We start from the raw sequence: 24,554 nt of genomic DNA, 5'->3' as shown, positions 1-24,554 counted from the left end.
AATTTCAGACAAACAACGAATTGACAACGTATTTTTATTTGCTAAATACGGCAACATTACACTAAAGAAAAATAAAGGGGAAAAAACGATCTCTAACGCCACCGTCATCAAATAATCTTAACATTTTAGTGCGTGCTTTTGTGACATATGCCTAAAATAATTTGGATCACATTGTACACTTTGTTTCGTAACCTCCACTTTCTACTCAATTAAGAGTTAACATTTTCCCTCCTCAAATATCCTCAGGACAGAGCTTTTTCACACTTTCATAGGTATAGGAATCCCCTGCGGATCTTGTTAAAATGCAGATTTCGATTCCAGAGGTTTGGGCTAAAGGCGAGATTCTGCAATTCTAGGAGACGCCCGTGCTGCTGTCCCTGGGCCATTCCCGGTAGCCAGGCCTTAGAACTTCGACAACAATTCATTTACACTAGCCACACGGCATTCTATCGTGAAATTCCCATCACCTCCCTAAGCCCTATGGTTGGGTACCTTGAGTGTGTGGGACCAGTTGGGCAGCCTTGAAATCGACTGGAAACGAGAACCCAGGGGCCCTCTAAGGGACCCTGTTAATCCCCAAACATCGGGAGGTGGGACCTGACCCACCTATGGCACCATCAACAGTCAGGAGCGGGTCCCACACTTGTCCCAGCGGCTTCTCTCCCCAGTTTTCACCCAGTGCTTTCTCCAAAGCCTGCCTACCAGGACTCAATTTCCCTGCGCGCTCCTCTGGCTCCTTCAGCCCCGCCCTCGTTGTCGCCGCCAAACCCCGGAATGGATTTCCGGAACGGACGCGCGAGAGGTGCACTGGGCATGCGTGAGGGGGCCCGGGGCCCGGCGGGTCTAAGACTCAGGTAGCGCTCGGTGGCCCCGCCCGCGATCCGCTGCCCCTCTTGCGGCACTTGGGAGGCTTCAGTCGCCCCACCGGCCCACGCAGCGTCCTAACCTACTGGCCGAGGTGCCAGCCCCTGTCGTGTCCTCACTTGCCGAGGCCACCGCAGTGACCCCGCCCCCGGGCCGACGATGTGAGACCGTCCGGGCGTCCCCGCACTGGGCCCGGGCACCGGGAGTGGGCTGCTTGGCAGCGCCGGACGATGGCCCTGCTGCCGATGCTTCTCGCCTCCTGGGGTCTGGAGCAGTGAGGGGGCTGGCGATTGAAGGACAGCGGCCCCGGCGTGGCGGAGGCGGAGGGGCCCCGGGCGCCATGGAGGGGGTGCTGTACAAGTGGACCAACTATCTGAGCGGTGAGTGGGGGGCGCGCCAGGGGCCTTTGTCTGTGCAGCTGGAGGGCATCGTCGGGACGCACCTCTTGGGGGTCGGGGTCAGGGCTCCTCCTGGGACCATAGAGACCTGTGCGGACCGGCAATATTTCTCCAAAGCACATCACTCACAGGACAGTGTCCCCCGTGCTGTGCGGACACATTCCCCTGTTGGGGCCGAGTGAGGGCAATAGGTACTCTTTCACTCAAGGAAGCCAACGAAATCCTGAGATGTGGGGTGACTGGAAAGCACGATGCCCTCTGTGTCACCGGGAAGGAGGCGCTTATCTTGCCTGGCAATGCCCGAAGTAACCTTTCCACAGGAGAAAGGGCCTTTTTCAATCAAAGTCCCCAGCGCACTTTCCCTTTGTCACCTTCAGAGTCACCTGCGTGCAGACCTAGTTGTCAGAGTTCCATCTCAACCGTTTCAGAGCTCCAAGCTTTGCACAAGGTTTTTGGTCTTCTCACTGGGTATTTCTTTTTGCTTTACAGACTCAGAAATTACCATAAAATCAGTGCAAATATTATCAGCTGTTTTCTTGCCCTGCTGAGCAGAATGGCATAAAAATAGTAGCCCACTCCTTTCCAAATTGTGGAAGTACTTTATATTTTGAGGTCATGACTATTCCGCTGTAAAAATGATTCAGAACAAGCTTTTTTTTTTTTTTCCAATTGGGCAACCAGCTTTTTTTAAAAGCCTCTGTATGCTATACACTGTATTAGGCACTTTTTTGGAATTAAACTTTTTATTATGGGAAATGAGCTAGGCACTTTTAATTCTAATAGCAATGTATGTGAAACCAGAACTATTCCCAGTATCTCTTAGTCAGGGAGATATATTTTCCCATCCTTCCTCATAGGACACCTCTGGGTGTTTTAGGGACAGATGTGTCAGGGAGGGCTAGTTGGCACAGTGATAGTGATGAGGTTACACAGCACAGCCACCAAGTGCACCTGTTGGATGTACCCAGAATCTCTTCCCTGTGCGCAATGCGGTTAGAAGTGAGTTCAGTGTATTTTTCCTATCCTCATTAGTGCAGACTGAGTGAGGAGCGGTGTTTTACAAGACCCGGCCTTCAGTGATGTCAAGCGATTACATCAGATACGTTAACTCATGGCTGGGCTTCAGTGAATGCCATGGGCTGACACTCTGCTAACCTAAAGGGAGGATGCTTGGTCAGGTAATTTTCCTTTTGAGGTATCTTGAAGCTCTGAGATGTATGGACCTTATACCTTTGAGTAAAATTCTGTAGCTGGTCTATCATCCCTTTCCATCCCTTGTGCCTTTTAACCCGATTCTTTCATCCTCAACATTCCTATTCCTTTTTCTCCACCTCCCCTGACCCTTTTTTGTTGTTGTTTTTGTCTCTCCTTTCTTACTCTTCTCTCCGTATAGGAAGTTTCGTCTCTTGGTACAGTACCTACTTTCTGACCATGGAACACCTTTTTTCCCTGACTGTTTTTGTGTTATCTTTCAATAGAGCAAAATTTCTCTAGAAGGATCTTTTGTCCTCTTTCTCATCTGTTCTGAGTCTACCTTTTTCTTCTCCAAGTAAGAGAACTTAATTCTGTGAGTACTGCCAGGGTAGAAGCCGGAAGTAAGAAGGCCCCCGGGGTCACTATCCTCACACCATGCAGCTTGTTCCCTTGGACCGCAGGCTGCCTCTTTGTGGGCACACTGTTCATAGAAACCGTCACATCCCTGGGTGCTTTGCCTGCATATGCTTAGAAGGATGGTTCAACACATTCTGTTACATGAGGAGATCAATTTATTTTGGAAAAGAACGGTAATATCCTAGGAAGAACGGGTGCATTCTTGTTTCTCCCACCCTCTGTGAGTTAGTCTCCCCCAAAGAACATAGTGTGAGTGTTAATGACAAGCTTGGATGAAGCCGTCATGACTTTCCTCTTCCCACACTTGTTTATCAAAGTAACATTTTGTTTCTTCTGGTTTTGCACATAGTAATGTTAAAGTACATGCAATCCCAAGTACAAGTTTTTGTTTATAGTTTTTCTCCAAAGGGGGAACGTAACCAACCGTTTGCGTAGTTTGTGTATTTCTGTCATGCACCCAGCTCAGCATGGAATGGCTTGTCACATTGGAGTGGAAAAGTTAGGAAGTCAGTTTAGCAGCTGATCTTTTGACCCCTGGGAGAGTGTTGTTAATTTCCTTACCACCTACTCTCAGCTGGGCACAGAGAAAGTGACATTGGACAAGACAGACACAGCCCCTGCTTTCCTTGAACTTATAGTCAGGGGATCAAGGGAGAAAGACATTCATTGCATAAGTGGTTAGAAGCAAGTTCCGAGTGTGTGTGGCTTGGGGAGAGGGCAAGGGGAGAGGCTGGTTCGGGTCACTGGGGAAGGCTTCTTTGAAGAAGAGATTTCAGAGAGCCTGAATGATAAATTGAAAGTGGGTAGGTGGCAAGTTCCAGGCAGAGGTGCTGCTGGAGGCTGTAAGAAGAACTCTCTAAGTGTGGGAATGTCCGTGTGAAGGCCCTAAAGCAGGATAGGGATGGATGAGTTTGAGGAACTGAAAGAAGACCTGCCCTGCCTGGCTGGAGAGCTGAGAAGACTGAGCCTCCAACAAACAAGGGGTTGGGGTGGGAGGCCTGATATTTTAGGTCCCCATAGGCTGGTTTAGACACTGGAGTGATTGTGTGTCGGGGGTGGGGGATAAAGATCATTTAAAAGCTTAAAGCTTACCTTGGCTTCATTTTTTGTATTTTACCAAATAATGTAGTTATTTTTGCAAACGTCTTTTGCCTCTTCAGCTAAACGAATAGGTATCATTTATTAAAAGTTGAAAACATCAAGCCTTGGGAATAACATCTATACTTCTTGCGTGAATCTACCACTAAAACACAGAAAGAGAAAGGAAGAGAAGTCTCTTTGCCCTAACATACTGTGCATACTCAGCTACCCTGTGCTCCCGCAGAGGATGATGGGAGAAAAACCTGCTTATGTGTATTTTCTCCAACAGTCCTGAGCCATCCTGCCTTTTGCGCTCCTGAACATTGGACACTCTGGGATTCAGTGTCAAATCCTCTCTTCAGATATTAGAAGATTAAACCTGCGATGAAAAGGAAGTGGGTTCAATGTTTCACAAACACCGATGTTGTGTAGACATAGGGACTAGACACTTTATGTGCGTGATTTGTACCTTTCAAGCCCAAAAAGTTAGCCGAGGGATATTTCCTGTGCATGGTTCCCATGAAGGCTCTGCAGTGGAATGCTAGTTGAAGAGTCGGGGACCTCAAGTCTGATGCCCGCTGTGTCCCTGTACCGTTGTTGAGCTTCGTGCCTTCCTCCGTAAAAAAATAAGATTTACCACTTAGTATGTATAAGAATAGTAAAAAACTTAACACTTATAATATTTCAGGCGCTATGCTAAACATTTTATGCGGATCAGTTCATTCAATCTGCACAGCAGTTTTAGGACGCGATCGCCTTTATTGTTCCCATTTGTCAGACAGAGACGTTCGGACACAGACAGGAGCGGAACTAGCCCCAGGTCACACAGTTAGAAAGCGGTTCCGCAGTCAATGCTCCATGACAGAATACTGTTATAAGTCCTTCCTGCTGGATCGTTATATAATTCTAGCTGATTCGTAATGCACCTATATTTAAAGTATGTTGACCTAGAAGAGCAGGCTCGATTTGGGAGTGGGAGGTGGGGAGTTCAGGAGTGACGGAGACTTTGCCCAGGGTTGTGCATATGTTCTGTCGCAAGGAAAACTTCTGAGCCAGCTGTGAGCTTTCAACTTTGCAGTTTTAGGGCCCCTTCCTGCCCACGCGGCAGATGCAAGAGCTGCTGCCATAAGCGCCAGCCAGCTGCGGGCTTCCTGGGCCCTTCTAGCAGGTTAGGGCGTAAGCACACTGCAGCACTGCATTCCGAAAATAACAGAAGCTTGCATCACGCCGACCAGATGGTTGTCTGCAGAGGCGCTCTGATTTTACTCTCCGCCCCCTACCCCCTAGGTATACATGTTTATACTGTGGAAACAAGGCCGGGAGGATATCTGGAATGTGAGTCGTCCCGAGCAAGAATCTATACCTAAATGCAGAGGGCTGGAGTCACAAAGCCCTGAGTTCAAACCTCTGCTCTGCAACTTGCTATTGCTGACACCTTGAGCAAGTACTTAATCTCCCTGAGCCTCAGTTTGAATATGACAACAGGAATAATAGCCATACTGGGTTTGTTTGCTATGGAATGGAAAAACATATACAAACCTGCCTGGTACATAGTACACTCAAGAGTAGATTAACAATAATACCAGAAAAAAATCAGTTTATATGTATTGTCTGTGTGCAGATTGTGGCTCCTCTGGTTTCTGAGAGTAAATGCATTTTGAATTCCTTAAATCCTCCTTTTGGAAGTTGGATGGGTATAAATAATAAAGAAAAAGATGCACATAAACCATCAGGATTTTGTAAGTGACTGTTGTCCTGTGACAGTCATCTTTTTGGGAGAGTGATGATAAACAGGTGATGTAATTTTGTGTAGCACTGGTCTGTGCTTTTGTTTCCAGCAAAAACTAATGAGTATTTGTTAAGGAACATAAGAGATGTTAGACTGGCCCCACTGGCATGCCATCAAAAGCAGCACCATTGATTTTGATGGGTGAGTTGGATGGAGAAGTTAGGAGTCATCCATGGAGTCTTGCATCATTAAAGTGGGTCTGTGGACTCACGAAGCCCAGGGACCATTGTTCTTGGACTGTGTGTTTAATCTCTGTCACTTCCTGTTACCATTACTTTCATCTTGTTTAGAATTGAACAAAAGGCAGTTAAATTCCATTAGGAATAGATTGAAGACAGACAAAAAACCAAATAGGCAACGGAGCTATTTTTGGACACAAGACAGATAAGTGAGACAGCAGGAAGGATAGGCCGAAAAATACCATGATACTTGGGCATTTCTCTTTCTGGATCCATTTCAAGTTGGCTTGTGGAGGATGTGACAGCCCAGCAGAGCTGGAGCAATGAATAATATCTGTAGAGTTAGCCAGAGAAAAATCTGACCTTTCCCAGTATTTCTTTCACATCAAAGGAAGCAAAATATCATTTGTCTCATGGCCTTCAGATAGAATTGTTCCTATGTATCCAAAACCAGGATGGCTCCGCCTTGATTTTTAAATACCAGAGGAATGGTTTAACAATCTACTTTTAACACCATCTGGTAGTCCTCAATCAATCAGTCAATCATTCATTCATTCACGTAACCCTGAGCATCAATGGCTTACCGGGCCCTGTGTAGAGGGTGTTGGGGATACTGTTTTGAATAAGACATAATCCTTGCTCTCAAGGGAGGTCATGGTCTAATAGAAATCCTATTCAACTAGGATAATGCTCTTCCAGCTAAATTTGTGATTTCGACCTTTAAGCATTTTATGTGGTTGCTCTGAGGCTGTGTCTTGACACAGGTTAGAGGGACCATATTGCATATAATTGGTCTCCAGGCAGAGGTAGATGTCACCTATCAGTCTGGTGTCTTGACTGGAATTTAAATGGCAAATTAGGGGTCAGCCATGACTGGCTGGGATGTTAGATAAAGTCTTTGGACATCCAGGTTGGCATCACACATATCCTGATATTTTCCTGCTTCTGCTGGCCAATATGTTACAGTTTGGATGGAGACTAGCTGTTCAACTTCTGAGGCCAGTCAGTTTAAGCAGCCAGAAATTAAGAGAGAAGAAAGTAAGAATGTGAGTAAGGTATAAAACTGGTCGAAGTAGACAGGCATACCTTTGTCAAGAAAAATGTAGAGAATCTCTTTTAGGAGTAGTCCAGGAAACCTTCAATGGAGGAGGTGTGACCAAAGGGTAGGTGGAATCGGCCTGGACAAAATGGAGCAGGTGAGGGAACAGAAGTGACCCTCAGTAAAGAAACCAGTAGGACTAAAAAGGAGAGTTCTTTTCTGGGAGCAAGAGGAAATACTGAAGTGTTGTCGGGATGGGGTTAGATTAGTAAACCAAGCCAAGTCTGAGAGTTTAGGATTGGTACAATAGGGAATCACACAGTGTTTCTAAATAGGAGGAAAGAACACGTTTAAAAAGCTACATAAGGAGCCCTAACCGGTGTGGCTCAGTTAGTTGGGTGTCATCCCACAAAGCAAAAGGTTGCTGGTTCAATTCCTGTCAGGGCACATTCCTGGGTTATGGGTTTAGTCTCGGGTCAGGGCGTGTACGAGAGGCAACCAACCAATTGATGTTTCTTTTCTTCTCTTTCTCTCTCACTTCCCCTTTCTCTAAAAATGAATAAATAAAATCTTTAAAAGAACACAGATGACGAAGTGAAGGCTCACAAGGTAAATAACTTAGGATCACAGAGCAAAGAATGAGCCAGGTCTGCCTGACTGTTTTTTCCATGGGTTCCACACCAGTCTAGGCACAGTGGAAAGCTGGGCATGGGGGTGACAGACCTGGAGGGGTAGGGCAGAAGTCACCTTCAGATTTGGAGCTAGGGTGGTAGGGAAACACTGGATTTGTTAAGAGAGACATTATAGCCAGAAGGAAGATGACATGTCAAACCTCAGAGACTCACTTTAGTACATCTCTAAGTTTATAAATTAGAAAATAATGCCCACAGGAATTAAGTGACTAAGTGTCTAAGTAACGTGGTCAAGCTGACACACCTGGATGTTATGTGTTTGAACTTGAACCAAAGTTTTCTGACTGTTCTATTGAGTAAGGTGATGGTGGGACATGAGAGGCATTGCCCAGAACAAATAAATACAGGAACCACCCAGTCTGGTGGCTTAAAGCATTCAGGAAAGGTGACTGACAGCAGGCTCTCACAGGAGGTTCTAAGAGCGTTCGATGTAATATGTTGGAACTAGTCTCCTCACCATCTGCATGCTGGAGTGCCCAGTACTGTCCTTTGAGGGCTGGGATCTTCTTTTCTATTAATCGCCAAGCCTGGAAAATTATAAGTGCTCTAAAAATGCTCTGTGAACTAGTTAATGGTAAGCTAAGAAACTTATAATTTAGCTAATGCTTGGTTATTATCTGTTACTATTAGGGGTGTCTCTTCGTCCCCATTTCCCAGCTGCGGCAAAATAGTTACTGACTGACCTGGCAGAAGAACCCAAGGCTTTGTTATCCTGTCCTGTCTGGAGCTCCCCCAGGGAAGCTGAGTTGTGGGGGAGGGCTCTCGTGAGGTGGGGTATGGCTGAGCCCCCAGGGCGAGACAGTGGGAAACACCATGGCTGCGGAGGTCAGGGGTCAATCGTTGAGCTTTGCTTCCATTAAAAATGGTAGGGTTTGGGGGGTTATTTTTATTTTTATTATTTTTACTACAAACATCTATATGATAATGAATTATAACCATCATATCATGTATATGGGTTATGAACACAGTCACCGTAATTTATGATGAATAAATGAAGTCTTGACTCATCACTTCAGAAAGATTATCAATCCTATCAAGAAATGTAATCTCGCTTTATTTCCTTGACATAGGTTCTGTAAAAGAATTGAGTTTCCTGTTATTCTTGTATTAAGATAGAGATTTACAGGTTTTGAAAGCCGAAAGAGACTCTTAAAGACTGTTAGGCTCATGCTGTCAATCTGTAGAGAAAGAAACTGAAGAGAAGGAAGTGAGGAACCTATTCACCCCTTTTGCTTCTCCCATTCTATACCTGTTTAACTATAGTTACTATTTTTTCCTCTTTTGGTTCATAAATAAGCACCTTTCCTTCACTTTTTTTCTTTGCTTTTGGCTTAGTTTTCTACAAATGGATTTAAATAGCCCCTTCTCAGGTTTTTCTACATTTCTAGCCAGGAGCATTTCATTATAGATTTTTTAAAATTTACAGTGTGTTAATGTCTTCTTTTTATTCTATTAAACAGTAAGAGTATAAACTGGTTTCCCCTAGCAAATAGTTGGCAAAAGTTCTGAAGAAACTTCGATGCGTTTATAGGCAGAGTGATGCACCCTGGCTAACATTCACTTAGTGGGCATCCTGCTAGTTTTCTATTTAAGAGTGTTGTGATCAGGCCAAGGTGGAGGAAGCCCACTGCAGCCTCTTTTTCCACTAATTAAAACTAAGAACTCTGAAGCAGAGTACTAAAAGCAACTCTCTGAGCACTCTGAAAAGTTAGCAGTAACAGGTAGACTGGGAGGGAAGAGAGGACTTGAATGACCTACATGATCAAGATGAACACTCTTGAAACAAACGAAAAGGTGGAATTCTTAGAAGAAAAATATAAACTATTAGAATAGAACTAAATGGAGATTTGGGAATGTAAAAGTATGGTATTTGAAAATTTAAAATAACTCAGTAGGAGGGCTTGGTGGAATTCAGATGACACAGCAAAGAATCAGCGAACTTAAAGGCAAATCCATAGAAATTATTCAGTCTGGAGAGAATAAAACCACAGGGCTCTGTGGGCACTGGAGAAAGGAGAAGGGAAAGGAGACACTTGTAAAGAAAAAGGGATTGAAAAAATAACAACTGAAAACTTCCCAAATTAGTCGAAAACTATAAATTTACACATTCAGGGACTCAACACGTTTCAGCCAGTATGACCTCAAAGACATACCCACACACATCATAATGAAAAAGCTGAAAACTTGAAAAATCTCAAAAGCAGCAAGAGTGAAAAGATAAAGTACATATAGGAAAGCAACAATTTTAATGTCTGGGATCTTTTTAACCAGAAAAAGTGGAGGCCAGAAGACAATACAACAGCATCTTTCAAGGCTGAAAGGAAAGAATTGTCAACACAGAATTCTGTATTCAATGCAATACTCTTCAGGAATTAAAGTAAAATAACACCCTTAGACAAAAGAAAACTATAACAAAGAAATGTCTAAAAGCGGTTCTTTAAGCTGAAGGGAAAGGATACCAAGAAAACTTAGAACATCAGGATTAAAGAAGTGCAAGAGAAATGATAAATATCTGTAAATACAATAGACTACTTTTGTCTCTTAAGTTCTTAACATGTCTATGACTACTGGAAGCAAAAATTATATCATTATCAGTGGGGGATTCACTCTGCGTAGATGTAATGTAAATGATAGCAATAACCTCAAGAGGGAAGGCTAAAAGGACTTGAAATGATCAGATAATTCTTAGGAGGCTGAAAAGTTAGGTATGTATTCTCTAAGCCTTAGAACAACCAATGAAAAAAATACCGAGAGATCGCAAAAAAACTTCAATAGATAAATTAAAATGGAATTATATGATCCAAAGGAAGGCAGGAAAGGGAGCAATGAAGTAATCAGGAAAAGAAAAAAAAAAATCCAAGAAACAATAAAAAGAATAATAAAACAGTGGCTGTGCCCTGTCTGGTGTGGCTCAGTGGATTGAGGCCCAGCCTGGAAACCAAAGGATTGCCAGTTCGATTCCCAGTTGGGGCACATGCCTGGGTTATGGGCCAGGTCCCCAGTTGGGGGAATACAAGAGGCAACTACACATTGATATTTCTTTCCCTCTTTCTCCCTCCCTTCCTCTCTCTCTAAAAATAAATAAAATCTTAAAAAAAAAACCTATTTAAAAAAAAACAAAATACAAAACTGTGGCTATAATTCCAAGATATCAATAATGTTTTAAATGTATGTGATCTAAATAAATGAATTAAAAGACACAGATTATCACACAGATAAAGACAGAAGACCAAACTATATGCTGTCCGTGGGAAGCATACTTTAATTATAGAATTGTAGATTAAAAATAAAAGGATATATGTACATAGATGTAAAAGTCCTCAACAAAATATCAGCCAATCAAATCCAATAATGTATAGAAAGAAGTGTACATCATGACCAGGTTGAATTTATCCCAGATACACAAGGCCAGCTCAACTCTTGAAAATCAGTTAATGATATTTACATATCAACAAACTAAAAAGGAAAACTTACATGATCATATGGATAGATACAGAAAAAGCATTTGAAACATCACCCATTCCTGATTTTTAAAAAAACTCAGTAAACTAGGAATAGAGGAGAACCTTCTCACCTTGATAAAGATTATCTACAAAAAACTTCCAGCTAACATCATAGTGCGTGGTGAGAAACTAGCATTCCCACTAAGATCAGGTACGGACTTCAACATTGTCTCAGTAATGGGTAGAACAAGTAGACAGTTAATGGTCCAGTGGTACAGAAGATCTGAACACTGCCAACCAACTTGACCTAATTGACATTTATTGACTAATTCCCCAAACAACAGCTGAAAACTGCATTGTTTTTCAAATGCACATAGAACATTCACTAACAGTGACCATATTGTGGGCTGTAATAGAAACCCTGCCAAATTTAAAAGAATGTTCTTTTTTTTTAAAAATTAATTAATTAATTTTTTTGACAAAAAATTAATTTTTTTTTTGGTTTTTCAATTACAGTTGTCCCATTTTCCCCCCATTGCTCCCCCCACCCAGCCCACCCCTTCTCTGCAATCATATCCGCCCCCATCGTCCATGTCCATGAGTCATTTATAGACGTTCTTTAACTAAACCCTTCCCTTACTTATCCCTCTTCTCTCCCCCCTCCCCCCTATGTTCTGTCTTTAATGGAAGTGAATTACAAACCAATGACAGAAAGGTGTAGGAAATCCCCCAAATATTAGGAAATTAAGCAGTACACTTTCTAAGTAACCCATGGGTCAAAGAAGAAGCCTCCAAGAAAATTAGACAATATTTTCCATTTAAAATGAAAACACGACAGTGGTCGGTCTGGGGTAAAGTGTGTGTATGGCGGGGGGGGCGGGGGGGGGGGTATTGACTACACAGGAGCAGCACCAGGGATTATTAAAGGGAAAATAATGGAATTTTTCTGTATCTTGATTATTATGGTAGTTGTTAGATAACTGTGTATCAAAACTCAGAACTGTTAACTAAAGAAGAAATTTTACTTTGTGTAAAATTAAAAAATAAAGATTTTTAAAAATGTTAAGTGTCTCTAATGGAATACAATGTTATTTTTCTAATGATCTGTTTGGATGAGCTACTCGTCACAAGGCTACTGAGTAACAAAAGAAGGAAGTGGCAGTATTTTTTAGTCAGATATTGGCATGACTCATAAGTAATCATTTATTTGGTTTAGATCTTTAAAGGAACAATAACATCTCTACATAGAAAGTTTGATTTAAAAATTGTGGCTGATGTGGAAGAACTTACAGTGCAAATTTAACATGATCTGCCCTTTTAGATTCTAATAGAAGTGCATCTTTTGAAGAAAATTATGCTCACTAAAAATATATATATTGTTTAACACTAGTTGAATTGAAAAAAGTTAATTTTCCAAACAATTGCTGTCAGTTAAGTAAAGAAAGACTTTTACACCATGTGAGAAAAGAATAAGCTGGTAACAGTTTTGGAATGAACTCTTCAAATCTTTAATTTCTTCAAATAATGTTTGTAATTTTCAGAGTATAAACTTAACACTTCTCTTAAGTTTACTCCTAAGTATTTTAATATTTAATGTTATTGTAATTTGAATTTTTTTGCTTAATTTTATTTTTCTATTTTTCATTGCAGCTGTATAGAAATGCAGTTGACATTTGTGTATTGGTCTTATATCTTGCTTGCAATGTTGCTGAGCTCATTTATTTTAATAATTTTTTTAGTGGATTTCTTAGGGTTTATTTACTGTTTTAATACATAAGAGCATGTTGGCAAAAAGAGGTAGATTTACTTCTTCCTTTCTGATCTAGATACCTTTTATTTCATTTTGTACCCTAATTGCCCTGGCTAGTTGAAAGAAGTGGGGAGAGCAAGCATCCTTGTCTTGTTCCTGGAACTAGGGTCAAAGCATCCAGTCTTTTTTCATTAATTGTAATGTTAGCTGTGGCGTTTTTGTAGATGGGTTTATCAGGTTGAAGACGTTCCCTCCTGTTCCTAGCAGCGAGTAGATTTGGCCTTCCCCTGCCTTTTTGTCTGACCCAGGCCCACGTGACCTGGATGAAGCCCACCCGCACTGGGGGCCGTCTTCTTTATCAGTGTGCTGATTCAGATGCTGACCTCTCCCAGAGACACCCCACGGACGCACCTAGAGATGATGGTTTACCAGCTACCTGGGCATCAGCTAGCACAGTCCATTGGATACGTAAAATGAACCATCATATACCAGCCAAGGCAACTGGATTTGAACACAAGACAAGGAGTAATGGTCTCTTCATCATCCATGCGTCTTTCCTCATACAGTTCCTCACTCCTGAGCTGTGGCTGAGCTTCTCAGGCCCGGACATCATGAAAAAGCAGTGCACCCCAATACTACTGTGCACTCTCCCTTGCTCTGCCTTTAAATGACACTCGTATATAATGAGACTTCTGTGGTCTCTTCCCATGCCTCCTGGAATTCCAGGGACTTTATGCTCTAAAGAAAAGTTTTCCGTGGTCATAGTTCTTGCAGTTACAATCTGCAGAAAACAGTAATGATATATTGAACTTCCCCTAGCATACTTATAACTTCTAGGTAAATACAGACCCTGTTTCGGGGAAGTTTTTGTTTCAGTCACTATAATTGTTTACCTGCCACTTTCAGAACTTACTGCAGCTGGGCTTTGTGTGTGTGTGTGGGGGGGGGGGGGGGGCGGGGTATAGCATTTTTCAGATTCCTGTAAAATAAACCTAGTTTACTTAAAAAAATTTTTTTTAGACTTTTTTTTCACATTTCAATAACTCTGAAATCAAGAAACCTCTTAGCATAAATGCTATGTCATGGCTTAATAAGCAGGGATTTTTTTCTTTCTTGTGACACATAAAATAATGACATATCTTAAAGTTGATGGTGTGTAGTGGTTAATTTTGTGTGTCAACCAGCCTGGGGCAGGGGGTACCCAGATACTTGGTCAGACATCATTCTGGGTGTGTCTGTGAAGGCATTTCTGGATGAGGTTAACATTGGAATAGGCAGATCCAGTAGATTGCTTTCCCTAACGTGAGTAGGTCTCATTCAGTCAAAGACCTAAGTACAATAAAAAGGCTAAGAGGGAAAGCTTGCGCTGAGACATTAATCTTCTCCGGCTTTCTGACTTTGGACTGGAATTACAGGTCGGTTCTCCTGAGTCTCTAGCCTGCGGACAGCAGGTCTTGGGATTTCTTCGCCTCCGTCACTACATGAGCCAGGGGGAGGGAGGGAGAAAAATGCACTGATACACTTCTGGTTCTGTTTCTCTAGAGAACCCTGACTAATATGGATGGGGTTCTAAATTTGATAAAACGTTATAATTGAGGATATCTTCAATTCTTTCCACTCAGAAGTCATGGTGGTTTGGGGGAGTGTTCACACCAAATAGAGTCATGGGAGCTGAACTGTAAGTAAGAAGATGCTACTCTTCTATACCAGGATAGCATTAAAAATATCGCCAATAAAGTCGTATTCCAGGAGCGCTGATTCTCTGCTCAATAAGACAGTCTGATAATCAGTGTGGTTTCCTGGGTTGTAATGTTTGTGCGAAGAACAGTGGCCTTCAAGTTTGAGTTTCCATAGAATTTGTAGCTAAGGTCACGAAGCATCACTTTCTGAAATAAAAATTAATGAGTTGACCCCAAGAGGTTTGCCAGCCAATAAGGCCATGGGGCTCCTTAATGCACTAAAGGGTCTAGGTGTCCCCCTGGGAAGAAAGTCCTCAGTATAAAAAAGTAGCAAGACAAGCATAAGCTATAGTTATAGAGAGGACTACTTACCTTTGGTGAGAGAGGCTTGGCTGGCAGGGTATGAAATCACTAGAGGGTGGGTGTTGAGAGTTAGTCTCTATCCAGTTTTGTTTACGGAAGCAGGAGACATGGTAACCTGGCAGGCCTGCGTATTCTGGTTCCCAGAAGAGCAGACCGGAGGAGATTTGACTGGGTGGTGAACACACAATGTAATCTATCAGTGAGGTATTTAAGAATTGTACACGTGAAACCTATGTGATTTTATTAACCAATGTCACCCCCATACATTTATTTTTAAAAATATAAAATTTAAGAAAAGGAAAGCAGACCCCAATGAAGTCAACAAGTGACACATCCCGCCTGCCACCTAACCTCTGTGCTGAGCACAGATTTAGCACTGATGTTTAGCCTCCTGGTGACGTGTCTCCCTGCACCAGGATCGGAGGCTGGGAGCTTTGGGAAGTGCACTCGTCTGTTACCATGTAATACACCGACACCCTTTTGATGTTGATGAGCGTCTCAGGCACCTGGTTTGTGTGACTCAATCCCCAAGGCCCATCATCAGCTGGCTGTACCTGACAGCCCCTGAGGCTCTGCCCAGAGCCCCTGCCACCATCTGTCTGATCGCACCCTACAACAGAGGAGCCCCATGAGAGATATGTACCCCTAAAGGGCAATGGCATTGCCGAGAGAGAAAAAATAAACCAGACCGAGGACACTGGCCGGCTGATGGAGGATGATCAGGAAGGGACATTTGGGAAGGAGAAGGTCGTGCTCGAGCGAAAGCCCAGAAGCAGGAACACAGCAGATGAGTTTGGTATGACCAGCATACACATTATATAATGTAAGGGGACCAGGTAAGGCGTCTATGGTGACCAGATAGGGTTTGTCCCCTAAATTCTCCAAAGTAAAAGTAGTTGAGCCCTTGCATGTTTTAAGATGACTCCCTCTTAGTGGATCAGTACTAAATAGTGAAGCAAAGTTTTCTTTTCCTGGTGGTCATGTGACCCTCGGCAGGCTTGTTTGCACTCCGTTTGAAAGGGCAATATAGTCTTTGCCTCATCTCTAACTAAGTCTGGGATGATTTTCTTAACCAGAGAGGAAGAGAAGAAGTGTGTGGTAACAATAATGTTCAAGAGACAACTGAAAACCACAGATTACTAGTACTGTATTATAGAGGGGGGGCCCTGGCTGGTTTGGCTCAGTGGATTGAGCGTCGGCCTGCGAGCTAAGTGTCGCTGGTTCGATCTTCCAGTCAGGGCACATCAGAGAAGGAAAACTCTGACTCCAAAAAACCTCCGCTGCCTTGCGGCATACCTCTTCAGGGGAAAGGCTAAGGGAGTAAACCCCGACAGAAAATCCGGAGCCGGAGTCCCTAAGGCGGTTTGACATTGTAGTCAACACCGGCAACTCCTGCGGCGCACCTGAAGCCAAGCTGTATTGACTCCGTCTTTCCCTTGGACCCTTCAGCTGCGAAGAGAGGGGGGGTCTGCTGCATGGGCAACAGCAGACCCTCCATATCACCCTGCCCAGGCTCTGTAGCTTCAGCTTCACTGGAGAGGACACTCCAGCGTCATCGCAAGATGTCGATTCAACACGGGAGGAGACAGATACCGTGTCACTCCCGAGTCGGACTGCACAGCCATTCTCGGCGGTGCAGATAGACTCTTAAGAAGCTACACCATCGTCTCTCGAGACGGACGGCTGCCAACGACGATTATAGAGGGGGGGGAATAAAACTCACCAGTAATCCCATCACCTAGAGAATCATCACAATATTTGCTGCTGAGCCTTCCACACTTCTTCTATACATTATATGACTAAAAGTATATACTTCTGTGGTCTCTTTAATTTTGCAAAAATGGGATCAAACATCCAAGTCTTTCCTAACCTACTTCTTTCCCTTAGTTTCCCCAGGAATGGACGTTCCTTGGTGCTGGGCCTCAGCATCCTTTGCTAGGTCCTCTGCCCATGTCCTGGGAGGCTCCTCAAGCACGGGCAGCCATTGAGACCATGCTCTTCTGTCTGCAGGGTGGCAGCCTCGGTGGTTCCTCCTCTGCGGGGGGATATTATCCTACTACGATTCTCCCGAAGACGCCTGGAAAGGTTGCAAAGGCAGCATCCAAATGGCGGTGTGTGAAATTCAAGGTGAGAAGCCAAGAGAGCCGCAGGTCTTATTTTTCCTTCCGTCCTCACCAAAATAAAAATGCCCTGGTCTCTGCTGGTCTTTCTCTACCTCTCCTATAGCACAGAAAAAAATGCATAGTGTTATGTCCCAAAATAAAGCTCTGCAAGAAGTCCTAAAGCTGCGGCCACCTTTTACGAAGCGGTTGGCTAAGAGACAGACTGAGAGCCGTGGGCCCAGCCACACAGCTGCTCACTCCTCAGTCACCTGCCCACCTGGGGCCGGTGGCTATTTGCGAAGCTTATTGAAATCTCTTTACTGCAGCATCAGACACTCCTGTGTTTAAATCCAGATGCGCAGACTCCTCACCGCCACCACTTAACTCGAAACAAAGCAAGCGAACACCTAACAGACCTATACGTAGCCTTTACTTCTTGGTTTTGGGAATCGTGAGACAGACCGAGATGTCGTTCAGAAGCAGATTAGAAGAGAAACAGATCAGAAGGGAACTCGGGGGCTGGGGGTTGGGGTCTAGTGGGTGGTGGGTAGAGGAGAGGTTTGCTTGTTTCTTCTTCTGAAGGCTCGGAGGGAATGCTCACACTTTGGCTCTGACCTGTGAAGGGAAGTGGAAAAGGAGAAATGTGTTCTTGGTCGCTTTCTAATAAAGCCAAGGAGGCAGAGAGAGCCCTCTTACTTGCTGGCATGCAAGCCGTTTGGACCTCAGGGCAGCGTAGTTTACACACACAAGCCAAAAGAGTGACTCCTTCCCTGTTCTGATAAAAGATCCGAAGGAGGATTGGATGATTTTTTTTTTTTTTAGGCCAAAATCCGGGTGTGATACCAGGGAGCCAGTTGGAGGGGTTTCCCTCTTCACCAGCGCAGGCGTCTGGGATGAGGGGAAGGAGCTGGGAGGGGTAGTCGGCCTTCTTCAGTGACCTGCTCCAGCTGAGCTCAAGAATTTGGGCGGGGTGGCGGCTCCGCAGGTAGGGCTGGCTCTTCTGGGGTTCTGACCTCCCTCTGCCTTGCTCCCAGTTCACTCCGTAGATAACACACGCATGGACCTGATCATCCCCGGGGAGCAGTATTTCTACCTGAAAGCCAGAAGTGTGGCTGAGCGACAGCGGTGGCTGGTAGCGCTGGGGTCAGCCAAGGCTTGCCTGACAGACAGTAGGACCCAGAAGGAAAAAGGCAAGTTACCGGTCGTCCTCTGGTCTGAGAACCTCGGGAGTCACCCACTGTCCTCTCTGGGTCCCCTGTTTGGTATCTGGCTTCTGACCACCTAGCCAGCTTCTTGTATCAAAACACAGCGGGGTTTAAGCCATGGTCTCTCTCTCACTCTTAGCGCATCAGACGACCTCTGGATTCAAATCCAGGTTCCTGGCCTTGCAACCTTGGCCATGGGACACTTAATCTTTCTAATCCTCAGTTTCTTGATAGTTTAAAAAGAGGCAATGACCTACATTAGGAGCATTGCCAAATGGATTAGTGATAATATGAAGCCCCACAGTACGCAGTCTGGCAGAGTTCACCTTTGGTACAGAGAAGCCTGGGATCGGGGTGCTTTGTGCAGTACCCCCCGCCTTCCCTCCCTTTCCCTGCGGCAGGATGGATGCTTAATTGTCAGGTTGCTGCTGCTTAACGCTTATTACCTCGACATCAGTAGGTCCGAGAAACAGGGCACAGCCTTCTGTCTGGATGGGTTGAGACCCAGGGCTTACTGCCAGCCCACTTGCTCCAGATGTGTACCCCTGAAGGTACTGGGGAGAGCGGAGTGTTTCAGGAAACCTTTCTCGTGGCACGTGTGGCAGATGTGCCTAACTCCTCAGGCAGAGACAGCGAAGCAGCCTCTTCGTTGGTGTGTTTGAATGCTAAATCGGGAGTAACTTCTAGACACTCAGCTTTGACTCAGATCCGGTGGTAACGTGCAGCATTTTCATGGGCAAGGAAACAGAGGCGGTCACGATTGTCGCCAAGGTGGCTGCCGCGCCGAGCTGATACGGGAGCCACAGGTGCCGTTGGTCCCGACAGGCGGCATGCTGGCCCTGGCCTCAGCAGTAATGGGCCACCTCGTTAGTGGTAGTTGCACGTTACCGATCACTGGTTCCCAGCTTTGAGCACTGTCAGCAGGCGGAGAGCCGTGACGCCGTTCTACACATACAGAAAACTGGGGTAGGACCGAGACTAAACCTCCGGGCCCTGGACTCTGCTCCCCGGTGTCCAAGCAAAACAGGCATGTGATCTGACGAGAAACCAGAGTGTCTGCTCCTGGTTGTGACACACGTGGATCAGAGGCATGCTGTCTCCTCCCTTTCCTGATGATCAGGCAGCACGTGGGCTCAGGAAACAATGGGTGACCTCGACAGACCGGGAGCGTCCTTTCCTGTTTTCCTTGCTGCCATGCCTGCACCGGCCCCCTCTCCGTAACCCACACCTGATGCACCTGACCTCAGACATAAGCTATATATTCCACTCTGTGTTGTATACCACCCAGTAAATCGTTTATTCGCTTTGACCGTGACTTACATGATCACCATTTTGTCATTTAGAGTTTGCTGAAAACACTGAAAACTTGAAAACCAAAATGTCGGAACTAAGACTCTACTGTGACCTCCTTGTTCAGCAAGTGGAGAAGACGAAGGAAGTGACCACAACGGGTGTGTCCAGCTCTGAGGTAAAAGCTTATTTCTCTCAGCCACGTGGGAAGCGCCACCAGATGTTGCTCATAGGTGATGCGTACTCTCATGTGATCCCCGACTGTCTTGGACTTTACTGTTTTTCAGAGAAAAAAAATAATAAACTTTAATGAAGAGAATAAATGTGTGCATTTCAGCATATGGAAGCATATAGCTTTCTAGAATGAATTTGGGATTGATAAATTCCTAACGTTTGGAACTTGACACTTAGTACTGATGTCCTGACATATGTTGCTCCCCAGCTTGTCTAACTCTTTAAAGTGCAGTCTTCCCTGTCTAACAGAGCCTCCTCTCTAGGTGTAGCCACCAACATGTCAACCTTGTGTGTGTCAGTGCGCATCTGTCCCTCCGGGTGACACTGCAGTATATATATAGTCTAGGGCTTTCAGAGATGGAGACAAGCTTTTTTCACTCGTGCAGCAGCAAGGATTGCAATTCTTAGCATTTATTAGCACAGTGGTTATTCACTCATGAGAAAATATATATTAAAAGATCTCTCTGGGGTGAAGCTATGTACTGAGTGGCTCACATTGACCAGAGCAGGTGTCTGCTGCTCTGGTCTCAAAGAGGTTATAATCCTAAAAACAATGCCTACAGGAAGAAGAAGCTGCAGATTATAATTCATGGTTTGACCTTACATTTCTTAGACACTGTGCTGCTAGTAGGGTATGTGCTTATAGTTTTCCTAATAAAGGTGGTTAACTCACTGTCCTTCACTGTCTTCTGGGCTCTTGTTCATTCAGTAACTGCCAACTGTGTAGAAGACGCTGCTGGGACAAGGGAGGGGGTGGATGGGTACCAGAAAAACATTTCAGTCCTGTTCTTGGGATGCGTATAGTCTAGAACACTGATTTTCAACCTTCTTCACCTCGCGGCACATACCAATTAGCTATGAAAATTTCTCAGCACACACAAAAATATATATTCTTTCCCAGTCTCACCAAAAATAGGTATAATTTTGATTGATTCACACTGGGTGACTATTGTTGTATTGGCCATTGTCCTTTTTTTTAATTTGATAATCTAAGGGAAAAGAGGTCAGTGCCCCTGAATACATAGGCAGATAGATGTTGTGTGTTTTAAAGATTCTGGCCTCTCACTGATTGAAAATCACTGGCCTAGAGAGTGATTCTCAACCCAAAGCAGCTTTGCCCCTCCGGGGGCATCTGACAGTAGCTGGAGATGTCGTTCTGGGAGAGCCCAGCACAGAGACTTAGGTAGGTTGTTGTTTTGGTGGCGTGAGGCGTAGCATGAGCAACTCCATCTTGGACCCAATCTGGTGACTTTAATACTACTAGGATGTGGTCACTCCACTCTCTAGTCAGGATGTGACCTCAGTTCTCTGATCAACACATTAATATCAGTATCCAGAGGAAAACCCCACTGAACGAGTAAAATAACTTAGAGAAAAAAATGACTCAATGGTCAAAAGAATACCAGTTGCTGAAACCTCTTAGACGTATACGAACTGAAAGCCAGAAAACCCCATTCTGAAAGCAAAGCATTGCATGATTTGTGGTTTCTAATGCTTCTGTTTTAGAACCTCGTTTTTACTCAGGCAATGGGAGACGTTTTTCCATTGATCCCCCTGGTCTTCAGTCTCTGTGATTCCCTGTTTCATGTCTGCCAGCTCTATAGACCGGAAACCTCCTGAGGGCTCTGCGCCCAGCACCTGGCACAGTGCTGGCGTGTAGCATTGTTGCCTTCAGCTGGAGTGGTGGGCGAGGGTGAAAGGTCAGAAGGAAGGTATGGCTCACGTACGGTTAAAGATCAAATAGACCCACCCAGGCTTTTTCTTGTATAATAACTGATGTAATTATTTGTCCTGCAAAATAGATGGGAGTGTTATTATTATTATGCTGTGGACAAAAACCTCTAAGGCCATTCCACAATTGGGCTTTTTCTTTTTTGGAAGGTAAAGGAGTCTTCCACTCTGGTTGTTTCTTAGGAGGGAATTGATGTGGGAACGCTGCTGAAATCGACGTGCAATACCTTTCTGAAGACGTTGGAAGAATGCATGCAGATTGCGAACGCGGCCTTCACGTCTGAGCTGCTCTACCGCACTCCGCCCGCGTCTCCGCAGCTGGCCGTGCTCAGGCCCAACAAGGTGAGAGCCGGCTTGGCCGGCCTGCAGCGGGGGCAACGGAACGTTGAAACGTGGAGCAGTGACATCCTGAGCCATGTTCCCCATTACCCTTCGGTGACCGATGAAGACTTTTTTAGAGGACTTCCTTTATGTCCTCTTTGATATCTGCCCTCAGTCCCCCATATAATTTTACCTCCTAAATATATCTCTGTAGCAAGCCTCTTCTCTTCAGCCTCCTTGAGATTTGGGGTGGCCTTCTAACCTTCAGCCTGACTCTCCCAGGCAGCTGGACAGTATTTCCACCCACGCGGTATCAGGCGGACCTCCCCACCAAATCTTTCAGCGGCTCCCTCAGTGTCCGCAGGTTAAAGCCAGGACCCCCGTCCCTTCCCACATCCCGACTCCCTCTTTTGCTGGCATTAACTGCTTGTAGCTCCCCCATGTCTTGGTGCCATTTCCCAGGGCCAAGAATGCCCTCTCCCTTTTCTGCCCATGGGTGACTCTTATTCATCCCTCAAGATTCAATCTCTTCTTCCCTGGATCCCCACGGTGGGCTGAAAACGCCTCATCTCTGCTTACCTTTATTTTCATCTTACTTTACAGTGAAATTACCTGAAGGCAGGAACCCCATGCTGTTTACCTTTATACTTCCGGTGTTTAAGAGTCTCACACCTTTGGTATTTATTAATGTTTAGTGAGCATAACTGAAATTATAAGGGAGTGAAGCACTAAGGGTTTGGCTCTGATAATTAGATTCTTCAAAAAACCATGTTCCTTTTTGCTTAGAAATTTGGGTACCATTTATTGAATAAATATGAAGGGCTGGTTGGGAAGAATGACTCCCTTCTTTTGGGAGGCTCTAAGATTGTTCTAAAACTAGAGCAGTGTATGTTATGGTCCTGTTTATCAGTTTCACATGTGATCACATTAAATATGCTCTGTTGGACGTTTAACATGTAAACTTTCATTTCTTTGCTTCTTTTAAAGGTGAAACATCCTATCGTACCAATTCATAATTCATTGGAAAGGTACAGTAACTTTTTTGTTTTTTTCTTCCTTCTAAAAAAAAAAACCAAAAACGATAAGATAAGAATATTTTGGTCATTTGGTGGTTTTTCTCATGATCTGAGATGATCCCAGAGGGGAACAGTGTCTGGTTTTCCTCTCTTGGGTGACCCCAAAGAGATTTCAGACCTTCTGTTCAGCAGTGACCACCAGGGAAGGTGTTTGCTTTTCCTCTCGGCTTCGGCTATGGCTGCAGCTACGAATCTGACCCACCACTTCTGGTAACCTTTCATCTCTCTAGTGAACTGAGGGTTGGAACTGCCTCTCTTGTGGAGGAGCTGAGCTTTGATTTAAGTGTGCTTTTATCCAGAAAAGACAGTGCTATTTTTTTTGCATGAAAGTAAAAATCTTAGGTAGCTTTACAGGTTCAAAAAAGAACATAATATCAAAATGTAAACTATTTCTTCCTCAAAATACTACTTTGATTTAAAAAAGGACACATTTACATAGTTATGTTCCTATGGTGTGGGGTCTTTATTCAGTTGTGATTTGATATAAGCATTCCCATGTTTTGATTTAGTCTCTATATTTGTCTTTTTAAATTATTTAATAGTTTACCTCTTTATGTACTGTTGTTTGGTTCTGTAGTACAGGATTGTTCTCATTTTGATTGTTAAATTTTTTTCCTCCCGTCCTAAATATTTCTAAGAATGTTTTATAGATTTTTTTTCTTTTGAGCTATTTCCTTAATATACATTTTCATTGCTAAGTTGAAGTATGGTATTTCTATAGAAAATAAATGTCTTTCTTGGAGTCATTATGTAGCTTGGACCCTTTCCCTTTATTTTTATTAGAAGAAAATTTTTGTTCCAGTTCCGCTGGTCCTAATCACTTATAAGAAGATGTCGTGTTTGTCCCTTTTACAATCAGGTGCCCACTTGATTCTGTTGCCCTGAAGAGCAGCAGCTCCTTGGGATGTAGTCTGTCCTCCCGGGTTTTATCAGTCACACATGCTTTGTAGGGAGTGTTCCACTCTGATCACAGCATGTGGCTGCTGGACAGGTAACTGCTAGGCAAACACGTGGAAGTGGCCAGGATTTTGAGAGCTGAGGAGAGAAACATCTTTCAGGGAGAAGCCAAGGAAAATGCAAAAAGTGCTAAATGCGCTACCTGTAGGTAGCTGATTGAACACCAAAGAACTGTCAATGACTTCTTCCTGTTGTTGGTGGGGAGCAGGAAGTTCCAGGCCCGGCAGGGGGCACACGAGGAGCCATGAACGGCTCTTTGATTTCTCAGCTTCAGCCTGGGGACCGTCTTGTTCCCATCGCTGGCAGACACTGGCCCTGGAAGCAGGGCGGAGACTTGGCCTGCTTTAACAATTTTGTTTTTCCATCGGTGTAAACCCTTCCCCAATCCCTTAGACTAAGATCTACCTGGACAATCTGTTTATGAACAAATAACTAGACCTTCTGACCTTATCTTAAAAAAAAAATTTCCAGGCAAATGGAGTTAAACAATTGTGAAAATGGATCTTTAAATATGGAAATAAATGGTGATGAAGAAATCCTAATGAAAAACAAGAGTCCCTTGTGTTTGAAATCTGCAGAGAGCGATTGCAGTATATCAAGTGAAGAGAATACAGATGATAATGTAACAGGTAAAAACAAAATTAAAGTCGGAAGCAAACCTTTGAACCATAGGATGTTGGGGGGGGGTCATTGATTCATTGTCCATGATGAGACACTTGGTAGGAATTGTACTCAAGACCGCATACTAGGT

General features: G+C 44.2%; 1 protein-coding gene across 1 annotated transcript in view; it reads left to right on the top strand.

Annotated features, from left to right (window-relative positions):
• The first annotated feature begins 811 nt into the window (after positions 1 to 811).
• PLEKHA8 (pleckstrin homology domain containing A8) overlaps positions 812 to 24,554 on the top strand; it is a 43,382-nt gene continuing 19,639 nt past the window's right edge. The window contains exons 1-7 of the mRNA XM_090287060.1: positions 812 to 1,244; positions 16,898 to 17,014; positions 18,024 to 18,179; positions 19,538 to 19,662; positions 21,633 to 21,791; positions 22,758 to 22,798; positions 24,275 to 24,432. Of these exons, the coding sequence (XP_090143186.1) occupies positions 1,205 to 1,244; positions 16,898 to 17,014; positions 18,024 to 18,179; positions 19,538 to 19,662; positions 21,633 to 21,791; positions 22,758 to 22,798; positions 24,275 to 24,432 (796 nt within the window). The 5' untranslated portion in view covers positions 812 to 1,204. The remainder of the gene's footprint in view (positions 1,245 to 16,897; positions 17,015 to 18,023; positions 18,180 to 19,537; positions 19,663 to 21,632; positions 21,792 to 22,757; positions 22,799 to 24,274; positions 24,433 to 24,554) is intronic.

The sequence above is a fragment of the Furipterus horrens genome, unplaced genomic scaffold (genome assembly GCF_987537825.1).
Source record: "Furipterus horrens unplaced genomic scaffold, mFurHor1.1.pri manual_scaffold_9, whole genome shotgun sequence".
NCBI lineage: Eukaryota > Metazoa > Chordata > Mammalia > Chiroptera > Furipteridae > Furipterus > Furipterus horrens.
The sequence above is the reverse complement of the archived record's forward strand: the minus strand, read 5'-3'. Positions and strand labels throughout refer to the sequence as shown.